The sequence below is a fragment of the Ammodytes marinus genome (genome assembly GCF_949987685.1).
Source record: "Ammodytes marinus genome assembly, chromosome: 4".
In the NCBI taxonomy this organism is placed as follows: domain Eukaryota; kingdom Metazoa; phylum Chordata; class Actinopteri; order Uranoscopiformes; family Ammodytidae; genus Ammodytes; species Ammodytes marinus.
The window spans coordinates 25,410,327-25,423,645 of record NC_137233.1 but is presented as its reverse complement, the minus strand read 5'-3'; the positions used below and the strand labels follow the sequence as shown (position 1 = coordinate 25,423,645).

Sequence of the window (13,319 nt, the reverse complement as noted above, 5' to 3'; positions counted from 1 at the left end):
TTGGTCACATTGTCACGTTACAACCACACAAGTAAATGTATTATATTGGGATTGTATGTGACAGACCAACACAAAGTTGCGCATCATTGTAAAGTAGAATGAAAATGAAACATGGTTTTCAATTTTTTTTATAAAAAAAAACTGAAAAGTGTGGTTGTGGTATTCAACCCAATACTATTCAAGTAGTCAATACTTTGTAGAACCACCTATCGCTGCAATTACAGCTGCACGTCTATTGGGTTATGTCTATACCAGCTTTGCACATCTAGAGATTTTTGCCCATTCTTCTTCTACGTAGATGTGCAAAGCTGGTATAGACATACCCCAAAATACTTTTAGACATTAGGTGGTTCTCCAAAGTATTGACTCGGGGTGGTTAAATACTTTTGCACACCACATATTTATTTTTTTATTTATAAAAAATGTAAAACTATGTTTCATTTTCATTCCACTTTACAATTATGTGCCATTTTATGTTGGTCTATAACATGAAATCCCAATAAAAGAAATGTACGTGTGTGGTTGTAATGTGACAAAATATGGAATATTGTGAGGGGTATGAATACTTTTGCAAGGCACTGTAGTTAAAACACTTGTATGAGAGTGCAGTTGGTATTCTAATCGATATGAAAAAATGTCTTAAAAAAACTTAAATTTGACTTGGAGAACCCTGGCGGTACGGTACCCTGATAGAGGGAACAAGGTATTTCCCCAACATTTGATAACATGGCCCCTCGAAATGATCCAAAAACATATTTCACAGGGTGGAAAAAAAAAGTTAATTTCCGCCCAAATGTCCTACCCTGCTGCCTCTTCTCAAGCTGTGTGCGTACCTGTAAAGCTACTGTTCATGTCAGGGAGGTCCTCGTCGTCCTCCTCTGCGGGCCCTATTCCAGCATTGTGCATGTCATTGTAGGACTTGGAGCGTCTTCGGGGAGTGGAGTGCTGCGAGCCGGGCAGGCTACCACTGAGCCCGTCTGGCAGTGGGGCATCACCGCCGATACCAACACTGCTAATCACTTTCCCACCGGGGGGCTGCACCGGTGGCTTGGGCGTCCCATAATAGTTACCTAGGCAACAAAGAAGAAGACAGGGGAGGGGGGGGGATTAAAAAAGAGGGTATTTTAGTCGGAGGGTTAGAGAGGAGGGGTCAAAGGGGTTTTGTGTGAGTGCTGGAGAGGGGGTTTAGATATAGCCTTTTTATGCAAATAGACGCTAGTGTTGGGTGTGGGAAAAATGTGAATTCCTGAAGTAAAACTAAATTTTTTGTCATGACTTTTTTACCACTTCACAGCCACGAGCAGTTTGAATAAACTTACCACAAACGAATGAATGTTTCGGATATAAAATATTTTTTACAATATTACATCATTTTTCACTCAATAGAGTTGAGAGTGTTTGTGAGTCAGATGTAATACATATCATTTCCTAAAACTCCCAAGTATTGTATTTGGATACATGACTACAGAAGTTGTTCATAAAACTGTCTGAATACATTTAGTAAATCAGTTTTCCCAGTCACTTTCTTCTCCAGTGCCAGTAGCATATTTGAGCTACACGGACAGTTTTGAGAGGGGATAACAAAACATGCAGAACGGAGACTGTACCATCTGAAGCCCAGAATATAAAGCCAAATGCAATGCCAAATTCCTAATGAGACTCAACAGCATTAGCATCCGAAATATAAAGGTGATTGAAAAACAATTGATTTAGACCAAGTGGATGAATTACAGGATAAATTAGCAAACTACAACTTGGGTAAAACACAGTTGTAATTGATAAGATTAATAGTGACTGCAAGCCATTGTAGGTGAGTGAGCTCCATGGGCCTGGTGCAGGCTGGCTCACCGGCGTGACTTGATGGAACTGAGCAGTCATTACGGACATTTGTCTCACCAGCATGACAAGTCAAACATTCTGCCACAATATGGTTCATAAGCCGTTTTCAAACAGCTTTTCAATGATAAAACATGTGTAAACACTTAACATGGACATAAAGTGCCAGCAAACATCATATCAGAGTATTCCTGGACCAAAACATTATACCGTTTTTATTCCACACAGACTTAAGTAAGAAAGTGATTTTAACACTGTTAGGTAATTTCAATCATTTCACGCTCACGTCATTAGTTAAATAACACCCAAACATAGTGTCATCTCTGATCACAAAATGAGTTAAATTTAGTACTGTTTGGAATATCACCCATTTTTCGTTTGGACCAGTATACCATCATTTGCCTTAAGGATACAGCCTATCTTCAGATTTAGCTGGCTCGGGTTTTGTGAACGTGTCACAAGACAAACTTATTTTAAGCATGTAAAAGCTTTTCAAGTGAAAGCAAGATCTTTGAAAGTTTGATTTCCTCCGCGCACTGTCATCAATGGTTATCTCACTTACTGTGATCTATTTTTCTTTTCCCTCTTTTACAGTATGTTGATTTTTTGGGATTCATATAAAAACAAGTCCATTGGCTGTGTTTACTTTTCTCCTGGCTTTAAAGTCAGAAGGAAATGCATTATTATGGAACTCTGAACTACTGAAGCTAATTCAACACAGCAGACTTTTATCATTACCAGGTCTTAACTTTCTAAACATCATCTGATTGAATGGAGTGATATATGGTAGTGTTTTTGGTTACAGTCCTTCCAGTAAGGCAAGTATTGATAGTTGTACAGTGCACACGGAAAGTATTCACAGTGCTTCACGTTATCCACATTTCGCATACTTTCCGTATGCACTGTACGCGTCACTCACTTTGTGCAACCATCACTGAAATTCATTTTTGGGGTTTCTTTTTGTTTGTAGCTACAAAGGGGCACATACTGAGTGACAGCAACCCCATAAAGATCACACTTCACAACCCAAAGACATTGGACCTGACTTAAAAGGTGAAACGTGTCAGTGGGACTAGCCTTCATCCCCACAAAATATGTCAACCAAACTCCAGCACTGGTTACTGACAGCTCCCTCCAGTATTGATATATCCAAAATCCACCGCATCAATTGTTTATGAATGTACCTGTGTGATGTTGCTCACATGAAAGAAAAATCACATCCACATTTTGACAGCAACCTTTTCAACTTTAAAGCTAACTCTCCGGTGGTGTTTCTTTCAGTGTCTCGTCTGCATCCACTTCAGCTAGTGTTTTCCAATATGTCCAAGAGCTACTTTCAACAACCCCTGAAGAAGGGAGGTTAACATGTTGCTGTGGGCAGCCTGACCTATATTCATGATGGACAGAGTAATAGCAATAGTGGTGCATAGCAAACAGTCCTAAACATGTCTTCCTGTTGCATTTTAGTATGATGTACTCTGTTTAGACATCTGCCTTCTTTCTATGTTATTGTTGACTGTCATCGCAAACACAATCTAAATGAAGTACATGCTTTTCGACTCAAAAGGGACTGACACCAAACCTTGACGGTGGCGGGGGCGGGCATGTTTTGAGAGACATGGTTGCCTCAGCAGGTGCATCTGTCCAGCAGTGGGCCGGAACACAACATGGTTGTTTGCTGACAATATAACACGAGTGTGCAAGTTTAATTACTGGCAGTCATGTGACAGCCTCTTCTCAGAAGGGGTCATTCAGAAAATAAAGACGGCGAATGTAAACTAGTTTGTCCCCAAAAAGAAGCAACAAGTGCAGTTTAGCAACATTTTGGGTTTCAACTGAATGACAAAGGACAACCAGAAACGCTGGTAATTAGTTCAAGGGAATCATGGTAAAAGTAGTGTTAGGCAAGAAAGAAAGACAAAAAGGGTAGTTTAGAAGTAGGTATTAACCTACAGCTACTGTGTACAAGGATAGCAATTGGGGAAGGTTTAAAGGGATGCCGCCCAACCCTACTGTAATTAAAAGTTGCGCACAGTGCTTTAAGGTTTATTTTATTTTATTTTATTAATTTCCCTTATCCCCTGATCTCTTTAGGGAACTAATACCCTGCAAAGAAAAGGCATACTTTAGGCAGATGATTACAACTTGTTCTCCACAAAGGACTCCTGCTCTCCAGGCATGAGGGATCTGTAGATGTCTATACCCTTTAGTTGTCAAACGCCCAAAAAGTTTATACCAGTTAAAGTTACACACAACACAACCACCTAAATGTGGGATTTTCTAACTCACCGTCATATGTTCCAATCTCCAACAGGGTCCCACTTTTCTCCAACTCCAGGAAGTCTTCCACTGGGAGGAAGTTGTAGTCCACGCCAGGAACTTCTCCTTCTCTGGGGGCACGGGTTGTACCTGGACGACCAATCAGAGACAGGCTAAAAGTTAGCAAACTAGAATGAATAACAGCGCATCAAGCTGGAGATTGCAGGGAGCATGCTTGCTTTGATCGAGTACTCATTCCTCATTCCGGTCTTTGTATTATCTCAGATTAGAACTCTCTCCTTGTACTATTTGAAATGTTTAGGGCTTAAGGCAATTAAGGGTGAAGTAAGCGGTTTATTTATGTTAATATAAGTGTTAAATTGCTATTAATTCATACAGTGATCACTTACATAATGTGCACGTTTCATAAAGCCGATCTCTCAGTCAGCTGCTCTGCATGTAATCGGCAAATAAACTTATTGGAGGATCCCAAAATTTGTATCCAATCACAAGAAAGAATGCTACAAACCGACACCCGTCTCACTCATGGTCTCACTGCCGGTGCACGCCAGAGCAACAGATGGGTGAATGTTTATGCGCCTACAATGGCGGAGCAGGTAAAAATCCTTCCCAATGTCTTGTTTTGATGGTTTTTATCATGTTTGATCACACTTATGGATCTGAGATGACGCTAGATAACTTGCTGCTTGAAGACTGCAGTGCATTAATGTGGAGACGTAGGGACGAGCGAGGGGACTGCTAACTGCAGTAACTGACAGGAAGTTAGCTAAAAGAACCATTCCGCTTACAGCAGTGGCTAGGTCTAGGAGATGGTGTATAGTATACATTTACATTTGTGCCGTTAGATTAACGTTAATTTGTCTCCAAATGGGAAATGATCCATTGTTTACTATTAACTTCACACTGGGGTAGAGTGTGAGGTGTCATAGTGGCAGCTTAGTGGAATCCTACCATATGTAGGGGGGAGGAAATGGTGTATGTGTGTGCAGGGTTTGGCATGTAGCCTGTGAGATTCTTGCACTTGTCTTTAGTGGCTGCTAACAGTTGGCCAGTGTGGCGTCAATGGTAAACAGCTGAGACAACAGTGAGATGATAAACACTGCAACTCTTAGTGACGACAAAGGTCACACCATTCTTTTTTTTCTTTTAATAATCCTGCTTTCTTTGCTCCCTTTAACCATTCAATCTTTACCTCACGACTAGTGCACATTTTAACAAAACTGTCTCACCGTCGCTCAGTTTTCTTGCTTGGTGTTTCACTACATTTACTGTATCCTCCTACTGCAAACTATATAAATCTAAGCATGTAGAAAGTGCTAATGGAATATGTATATCATTCTCATCTTGATTGTTCCGAGGGCTTTCCCTTCTCTACCTTCCATTGCCTTCCATCTCCTTATCTATGTGTCTTAACTCCCGATCACTCTGTCTCCAGTGGTTTGGTAAGCAATAAGCTGGTAAAAATAGATGTGTGGGGAGAGGCTCCCAGTGCAGCCACGTACGGTGACACTGGTGATAAATCACAAATGTGCGGATCCTAACTCAAACTAGCACACACTACACGTAGAGGGGAAGCATGTTGCAATGTCTGAAGACACTCAATCTCAACATTTTCCTAGACATGTATCATTTTCACCATCCAGCTGTCATAATAACAGCATATTCTTTGTATGGTAAAGGCCACTGTACACTGGGAAAAACAGAGATAAGAGTTAATCTTCAAGATCATTACTTCCATTCATAATTTAATGCCCACCAACTTCAAAACCCCACCATTTGTGACCAGACACTCGTGTAGCAAGAGGATATTGATTAAAAGTCAAACAAATCCCCCTCTGAAGTCTCTCTGAACCGACAGTTTGCTCATTCCGAGACACCAAGTCTTTTACAGAATGTCAGCCTTGGAGGGTCCACAGCCGAGCCAGGGAGTTCGGCCGACTGTCAGTTCTATTCCCAACACAAAGGTGGCCATTGATTCCTCTCCATTTAGACACTGCTGCTGCTCTTAGCAAACCAAATAGGAAGTGGAATTGTGACCAGTTTCAAAAGGGATAGAAAAGCAGAGGCCTTGGCGTAGACCCAGTGGGTAAGACACGGTCATCGCTATAAGGCCTGATTAATTCAATACCCCACCGACACCCACAAAAGCTCCATTTATCAAGCTGTGAAATAAGAGTGAAAAGGAAAAACAGGTTGGGAGTGAGAGCCAGAGTAAGGACGATTATACCAGTAAAATACAGATGAAGAAGGAGAAGAGGTGAGAGTACCAAAGCTACGAGTTGGCATAATCCAGTGACTGGCGCATATAATAAAGCCTTGGAGATTTGCTGTGAGGGTGTTCAACTAGAGCTGGCTGCCTTGTGGCTTCATTCCTTCAACATCTTCAGCAGATTAGATGGCCGGGTGGGCGTTGCAAAAAAAAAAAACTTGCCATTAGCATTTAAGGAAGATAATCAAGGATACAAGTGTTGAGATTTTGGCAGTCGTACTGTAGCACACTGCTGCTGCATCAAAACACATGCATGCATGCCCTAAAAAACATTAACTGTACCTTTGAATGCTATTGTATAACACATAACAATAGATCTATCAGAACTGTATGTTTTCCTTTTTGTTCTTTCAAGAAGAAAAAAACAAAGAAAGACAAGTACTTTCTCTGTCTCCATGCATCAGGCCACTGGGTTTCTGCGGTTGCTAGGGGAAACCCAGGAAGGATAGTATAGGATAGAGAGATATGGGGGAGCTATGTGGGGAAGACTGTCCTCCAATGATGACGCACACCTCTACATTAGCCTCCTCTGGCTTCACAACCTGCTTTTCAATTCCGTTATAGAAATATGCAGTACCACAGAGGTATGGCTCAAATGTCTGGTCCATATCTGGAAGCATCAATCTGGCATATTTGAATGGTCAAGATTTACAACTGTGGCAATCAAAACCAAAATGCGGTTGGGTTGAACCCTCAGAGCACATCAAGCCATTTCTCTTCTCGGGGGGGGAAAGCGTGAGAGACTTAAAGACTAGTCCTGTATGTGAAATCTCTAGTTACACAGATGAGGGCACAATACTGAGCCGCCTCTTCCCTCAGGCAATCCAGCAGAGGCTTGACTCAGACACCAACAGTCACAGAGGAGTCATATGGCTCGTGTGCATGTAAATGCCAAACATGCTTTGCTTTGGCTTGTAATGGTACCACAAGGGTTGAGGAGGAAACACCTCCTATCATAATCAGCAGCTGTTCCATCCCCAATACATACAAATGCGCATTCACACACAAACACATGTGCATACAAATGCGCATTCACACACAAACACATGTGCATACACATGCGCATTCACACACACACACACACACACACACACGCACACACACACACACACACACACACACACACACACACACACACACACACACACACACACACACACGCACACACACACACACACAGGGAAGGATGCATGGGCAACAAATGGCATGGTCTAGGGATAAAAGGGAGCTGTGTGGGCCAAGGGTAATCACTTAATAGAGCTTTATGCACCCATCTCCCCACAACAGACAGAAACGCATGCACACTCACACATAGTTTCATTAGCATAACAGCCACAGTGGGAGAAGTGTCGTGTCTATGCTTTGAGCCACCAATGGTGACCAGATTAGACCCCTGCAGTGACGAGAGCAACAACAGTTCAGCACCTCTGCACTGTAGTTAAGTCAATAAGTGGTTAGGGTTAACCACATCCAGACCATACCAGAAAAGTAAACAATAGGGCAGACCATGTAACCACTACCTAAATATCAATTGTTTCTTTACATCTTCTGAGATTGTATCCATCCTGATGTTGTTAATAGTTTAAAAGATGGTTTATTTATTCTCCAACTGCAATTGGAAATAATTTAATCATAAAACAGCTATTAATTCCTTTTCATTGTTCTCTTAATGCCTTTCATTATTTTGTCTGACATTTAGATACTCAAGCGTTAATAGATTAAAATTGTTTTGACTGAATGGCCATTTCCATGACGTAATTTTGGGGGGCTGCAAACGAAAACTTTAGTAACCGGGTTTCAGAGTAAAATCTTTTGAATACACAACTCCAGTGTTGCTGTGTAAACTGGAAAAGTCAGTCCCTGTGGAAACAGTGACTTCACGGCTCCACTTCGCATGTGTATTACGTTTGCAGTCAAATAGCCATGCGCGGGTAAGAATACAACATACACAATTGCGGATTACTGAGCTATGTTTGTGTTGTTGTCTCTGATAAGTGTATTAACGCTCTTAAGGCCAGGACACACCAGTCTGACTCGTTCCGACTACCCAAAAAATGGAGTCGCCGTTTCAGGAAGCTCCAGTCTTCCCGTCGCGGCCAAAAAACACACCGAGACGACTGCTTATTTTCCGTACGCTCTGCGCCACAACAGCAGGCGGCGCTAATCTGTATTGTGGCCCGAAAAAATACGAAAGCCGGAAATGATGGGACAGCTCTCTAGAGCATAAACATAGATAGAAATACGTATTTATATTTATGGACCATAAGAGCACAATTTTTAGCAGAGTGTCGAGCATGGTGTCGAGCAGTCAACAAGGGTTGATGCATGTGAGTACTCTCAAAACGAAACGAACAAACACATTAAAACGATGGCTAGCTGTTGTTAGCTGTTTGTGCTACCCGCCTCACTTCCGGGCTTCACTGATTCGCTAGCCCTCCACCAATCAAATTGCTCCAAATGAAAGACAGTCGGCCGCCGATTGAACATGTTGTGGGCTCAAAACAAGCCCGAAGACCTCTACGTCGGCCGACGTCACGGCACACACCAAACAGATTCGTGTCCCGACCCCCTACCGACACTACAACGGCGATTATCTGGCCGGTGTGTCCTGGCCTTTACAACACAGAGCACCATTACTGCGATTAGCGGGGACTGTGCTTTTATTGGGATTCACCGGATGATCCTCAGGTGTTCATTTCTGAATCTGTCACTATCATTCCTGAAGCCAAAATAATCACAGTCCCAGCTAACACTGGCCTCTCACCGTTGTTATAATGAACTGCTTGGAGCATCATGGGCGCATACAATTCAGTTTGTCCATCTCATTAGATACCTCAAGCAATCGTATTGCTCTAACCGGTCCCTGAACCATTTTAAATATATTGCTTCATAAACCATCCTGGCACACCTTTTCAAGAGAATGTCACGATGCTCAATAGACCTGAGTCAAACTGTAATTTTAATTTTGTAATTCCCTAGAAGCCCTCTCAGCAATGTCTCAAGCCTCCATGACAAAGCCAGAGTTGCCAAAAACTCCAATACCAAAACCATGAGAACAGAGGTGTGTGCCGAGCTGTGACTGGCTGTATCAGTAGTAAGAGTGGTACCTAGTTTGACAGATGCAACAATAATGAGTTGTTTCTTAAAGCTGGGGTACGTGATTTCTGATTGGTCAAAGTTAACATGAGCTGTACACTTTGACCAATCAATCTCTGTTCTTGTTGGCTGTTGGGACTGTCCATTCACTTTAGCACGACTTTGTTGGTGTAGAGTGTGTCAGGGAGGGACCATAGGGGAGGGACCAAAGAAAACAAGTGGAGCGGTTCTGGTATTTGGATTCGAATCTCTATCCCAAATTATCCACCCCAGCTTTAAGGTATTTAAAATGGGACAGGTGAGGTGTCAAGGCCCATCCTGACCAAACCTTCTAGATATCAGCTATTCTGCTCATGACATACTCAGGAATATCAAGTTTCTCACTGTGAACCTTACTGATGATGTAGCCTGGACCCATTGATCCCATCTTCCCTCCCTATCCTAATCGTGTCACCATTATACAGAGGCACCTCTCAAAATGAACTGAGTCACTCCAAATAAAAATGAGGCACAACATCTTGCAGACTGCTCTGCTCTCCACATATGCTGCATCAACAACACAACACATTCTGCATCATCAAAGACCTCACATTTCCATTTAACAATTTATCCATTCCTCTTCCATCCTGTAGTTTCATCATAGCCCTCCAGTGAGAACAGCAAGGCAGAGAAACAGTGTACATCTCCCGGCGGTAAAGCTTCTGAACTCACTGACCTCCCAATCAACAACGTTCCTAGTTAGAATGCCTAACTGATCATTCCACTGTCCCCTCTAAGACTATTCCACTGTCTTTTAAGGGGCACTTTACACGGTGAAAACGTGACAGTTTTCCCGTTTTTGGTTTAAAAAAAAACCTGTTCTGACACAATTTATCTGACATCTTCACTCGTACACATGTTTTCAGAGGAAACGGGACGAAATCGCTGTAGTAGCAGTGTAGCAGCCATGCCAAGCCAATAGTCAGCGGTGACACAGCCTAGTAGATAGCTTTTTCGGTACAATTTGATGCATAAAACCTTACTGTAACCGAAAAGTAATGCCATTAACGTTCATACAAGCTTTCTGTCCTCTTATTTCACCGCATTGAACTCGTGAAAACAAGACATGCTGATAGTGAAGGGGCTTTGTGAGCGGCTACTTTCCTGTTAGGCGTACTTCAAAATAAAAGTCGACTCACGTTTGTCCAGTGAAATGCTGTTAATGTTTAGCCAGTGAAATGCTTTTACTGTGAAGCCGTAGCCTTAATGCTCCTTTTGTTGAACAGTAACTTAACCGCTGCATGCTGAGCTATGGATAGTGTTTTTTTTAATGTAAAGAGAGCCGTGTCCCTGGCATATAGAAGCTACACATGTTTATTTTGCTAGAAAAACCGGCAGAGCACAAATATTTCCCCAGAAAAAGTGTCGGGTGGTCTCAATAACTTACTAATCGCTTAGACTAAATTGGCGAGTGTCATATTTGAGCCCTGCACGACACTCTCCGCTGATCACAGTGATGGTGCCGCGGAGACACCTTACAAGTTATGTTGTCTTCTAACTTTATAACTCGCGTGTGGGTATTTTGACAGCAAATGTTACAGACTACGCATACGTGAAGTGGAGCCGTGACGTCAGCGTTACCAGGGAAAATGGTTTCGGTGTTTACAAGAAACCAAAACCGTTGTGTTTTCCAAAAAATCCTCCCTGGGAGTAGATCTCAAAAACTTGCGGTTTCATGCTTGCGTTTGCTGTTTTCATGTAAATGATATAGTGCAACCGCGAGAATATTTCCGCGTTTGCACCGTTTCGTGTTGTCGTGTAAAGTGCCCCTAAGTCCACATTGCCACTTTCATCCCCTGTGATGTAAGGGACAGGACTAAGGTCACACCCACACATGGCGCTGTTGATCCATCCCATGCTTTAGCGTGATTGTCCCCTCCCTCCTCCCCAGCTGGCCAGGCCCAGCCAGCAATCACACTGCTTCAAAAGATCTGGGCCTAGGAACAATTTCTTACTGCCAATATCTCACCACATCTAATATGTGCAGGTTTGGGTTTTGGGGCGTACTTGTATAGGATTGTTTTTCAATATTTTCATCCAGACAATTTTGCAGCAAAAATTCCACTTCCACATCAGACCAACACAAACCCTTCTTCAACATTTTGCCCGTATGGATGTATTGGGTCACAGGAAAAAGTCTCATATAACTTGCTGCCTGTTCATACATTAGCATTCGTACCGTGTCGAAGCACACCTCTTCCAACTGTGCCAGGGCCAAGGAAATGCTTTAGCACGGATGGTACAGAGCACTTAAACTGGTCAAACAAACTAGACTTTAGCAGTCAATTGTGTTTGGGCACTGTACGAATGCCTGGTTTCTTGTACGATTGTCTGTTATGAAATTTATTACTCAAAGTCAAGGAAATGATAATGAAAGCTAAAAAGAAAACAATTCTGGTGATTGCATCCACCCACTAATATCTTGTAGAGCAAACCTTCATAAACAGCAAGATTTTTTTTTGGCAAATACAACATTATTTTCATTGAAATACAGTAGCTAATTATCTTGTTGTCAACGCTCTTTTGTTGAACCTATCCTCAACTTTCTGACATTTCATATAGAATTCTCTTTTGCTGAACTGCCAACAATATACACTGATTGTGAGTGATCTTAGTATATAGTTCAATTCCCCCAATTAGATTTGCAGATCTGGTTACGCTTTCTTGTGAAAATAATTCACTGCCACTGACTCCTATTCACTATAATATTCAAAGCATAATATCGCCTTATATGGTGGCCATCAATGAATATTTGCACAAATGCAAAGCTCCATTCAGTGATACTATCAATGTTATCATTACATTAAATAACTTATGGTGATGGGAGAGGGGCTTCTAGTTCTCATAACCCTGCAGCTCTTTATGCAGCCGATTATTTGGACAATATTTAGTCTATATAGATGTCTCTAGAAGGATTTCCATTTACTGTACCTCAGACGATCCAAGAAAACAAGCTAAAGCACAGCAAGAAAAAGCAGTGAGCCAAAGTAAACAAGACATAATTGAAGATAGTGAAATATCCTGAAAACTGAGGAGAGCCATGTATTTGCCAGGATTAGGTGGACTAAACCACAACCGAAGGTTCATAGAATACTAGAATTACATTTGTAGGCTAGCCAGAAAAAAGTTTCCAATGGGATGCTTGTGTTGGTCTAGCGTCTTCATGATGTTCAAGTAGGTAACAGTTTGCTATCACTTACCTTAAAGGCTTTGATTCTATGAATTAGCTTACACCTACTGGTCAAAAATTTATTAATGCACCTTTAACATCTAATTGGATGGCACATGGATCAGATTTACATATAGTGTTTTTATTTTAAAAAGTTACAAATGTTCCGAAAGTTTTAAATATTCAAGAAACAAAATTGGTTTGAGAGTACTTTGCGGACTCAAAAGCTAATAGCTGCCACTGCGGTGCCACTTTTACCTTGGCACTGTCAATCAAAGTGTCATCCCTGCCAGAAAGCATTTAGGGATTGGGCTTATCACGTTACCATGATGTCTCCCAAACCACAATCAATCCACCATGACAGGTCACAACCCCTCGTTGTGACCTTGGCCTTCCCAGTTAGTCTGTCACTCAGTTTACACAGGATCAATATCAAACCGTCTCCCTTCTGTCATCTTCACAACCTGACAATAGAATTGACCAACTGTGGTGTTCATGGTTCATATCTTGGTTCAAGGACAACAAGTAGGACAATAGTGGGATGGCTTGTATTTTGACTTGTGGTAGCATATTGAATTTTGTCACATGCAAAGATCAATAGCAAATAGCTTCTTATTTCATAAGTCAGTT

At 41.8% G+C, this 13,319-nt stretch overlaps 1 protein-coding gene across 1 annotated transcript in view; it reads right to left on the bottom strand.

Annotated features, from left to right (window-relative positions):
- magi1b (membrane associated guanylate kinase, WW and PDZ domain containing 1b) overlaps positions 1-13,319 on the bottom strand; it is a 133,747-nt gene that overhangs the window by 42,205 nt on the left and 78,223 nt on the right. Inside the window, 2 exon segments of the mRNA XM_080025451.1 lie at positions 834-1,070; positions 4,126-4,245. Coding sequence (XP_079881577.1) covers positions 834-1,070; positions 4,126-4,245 — 357 coding nt within the window.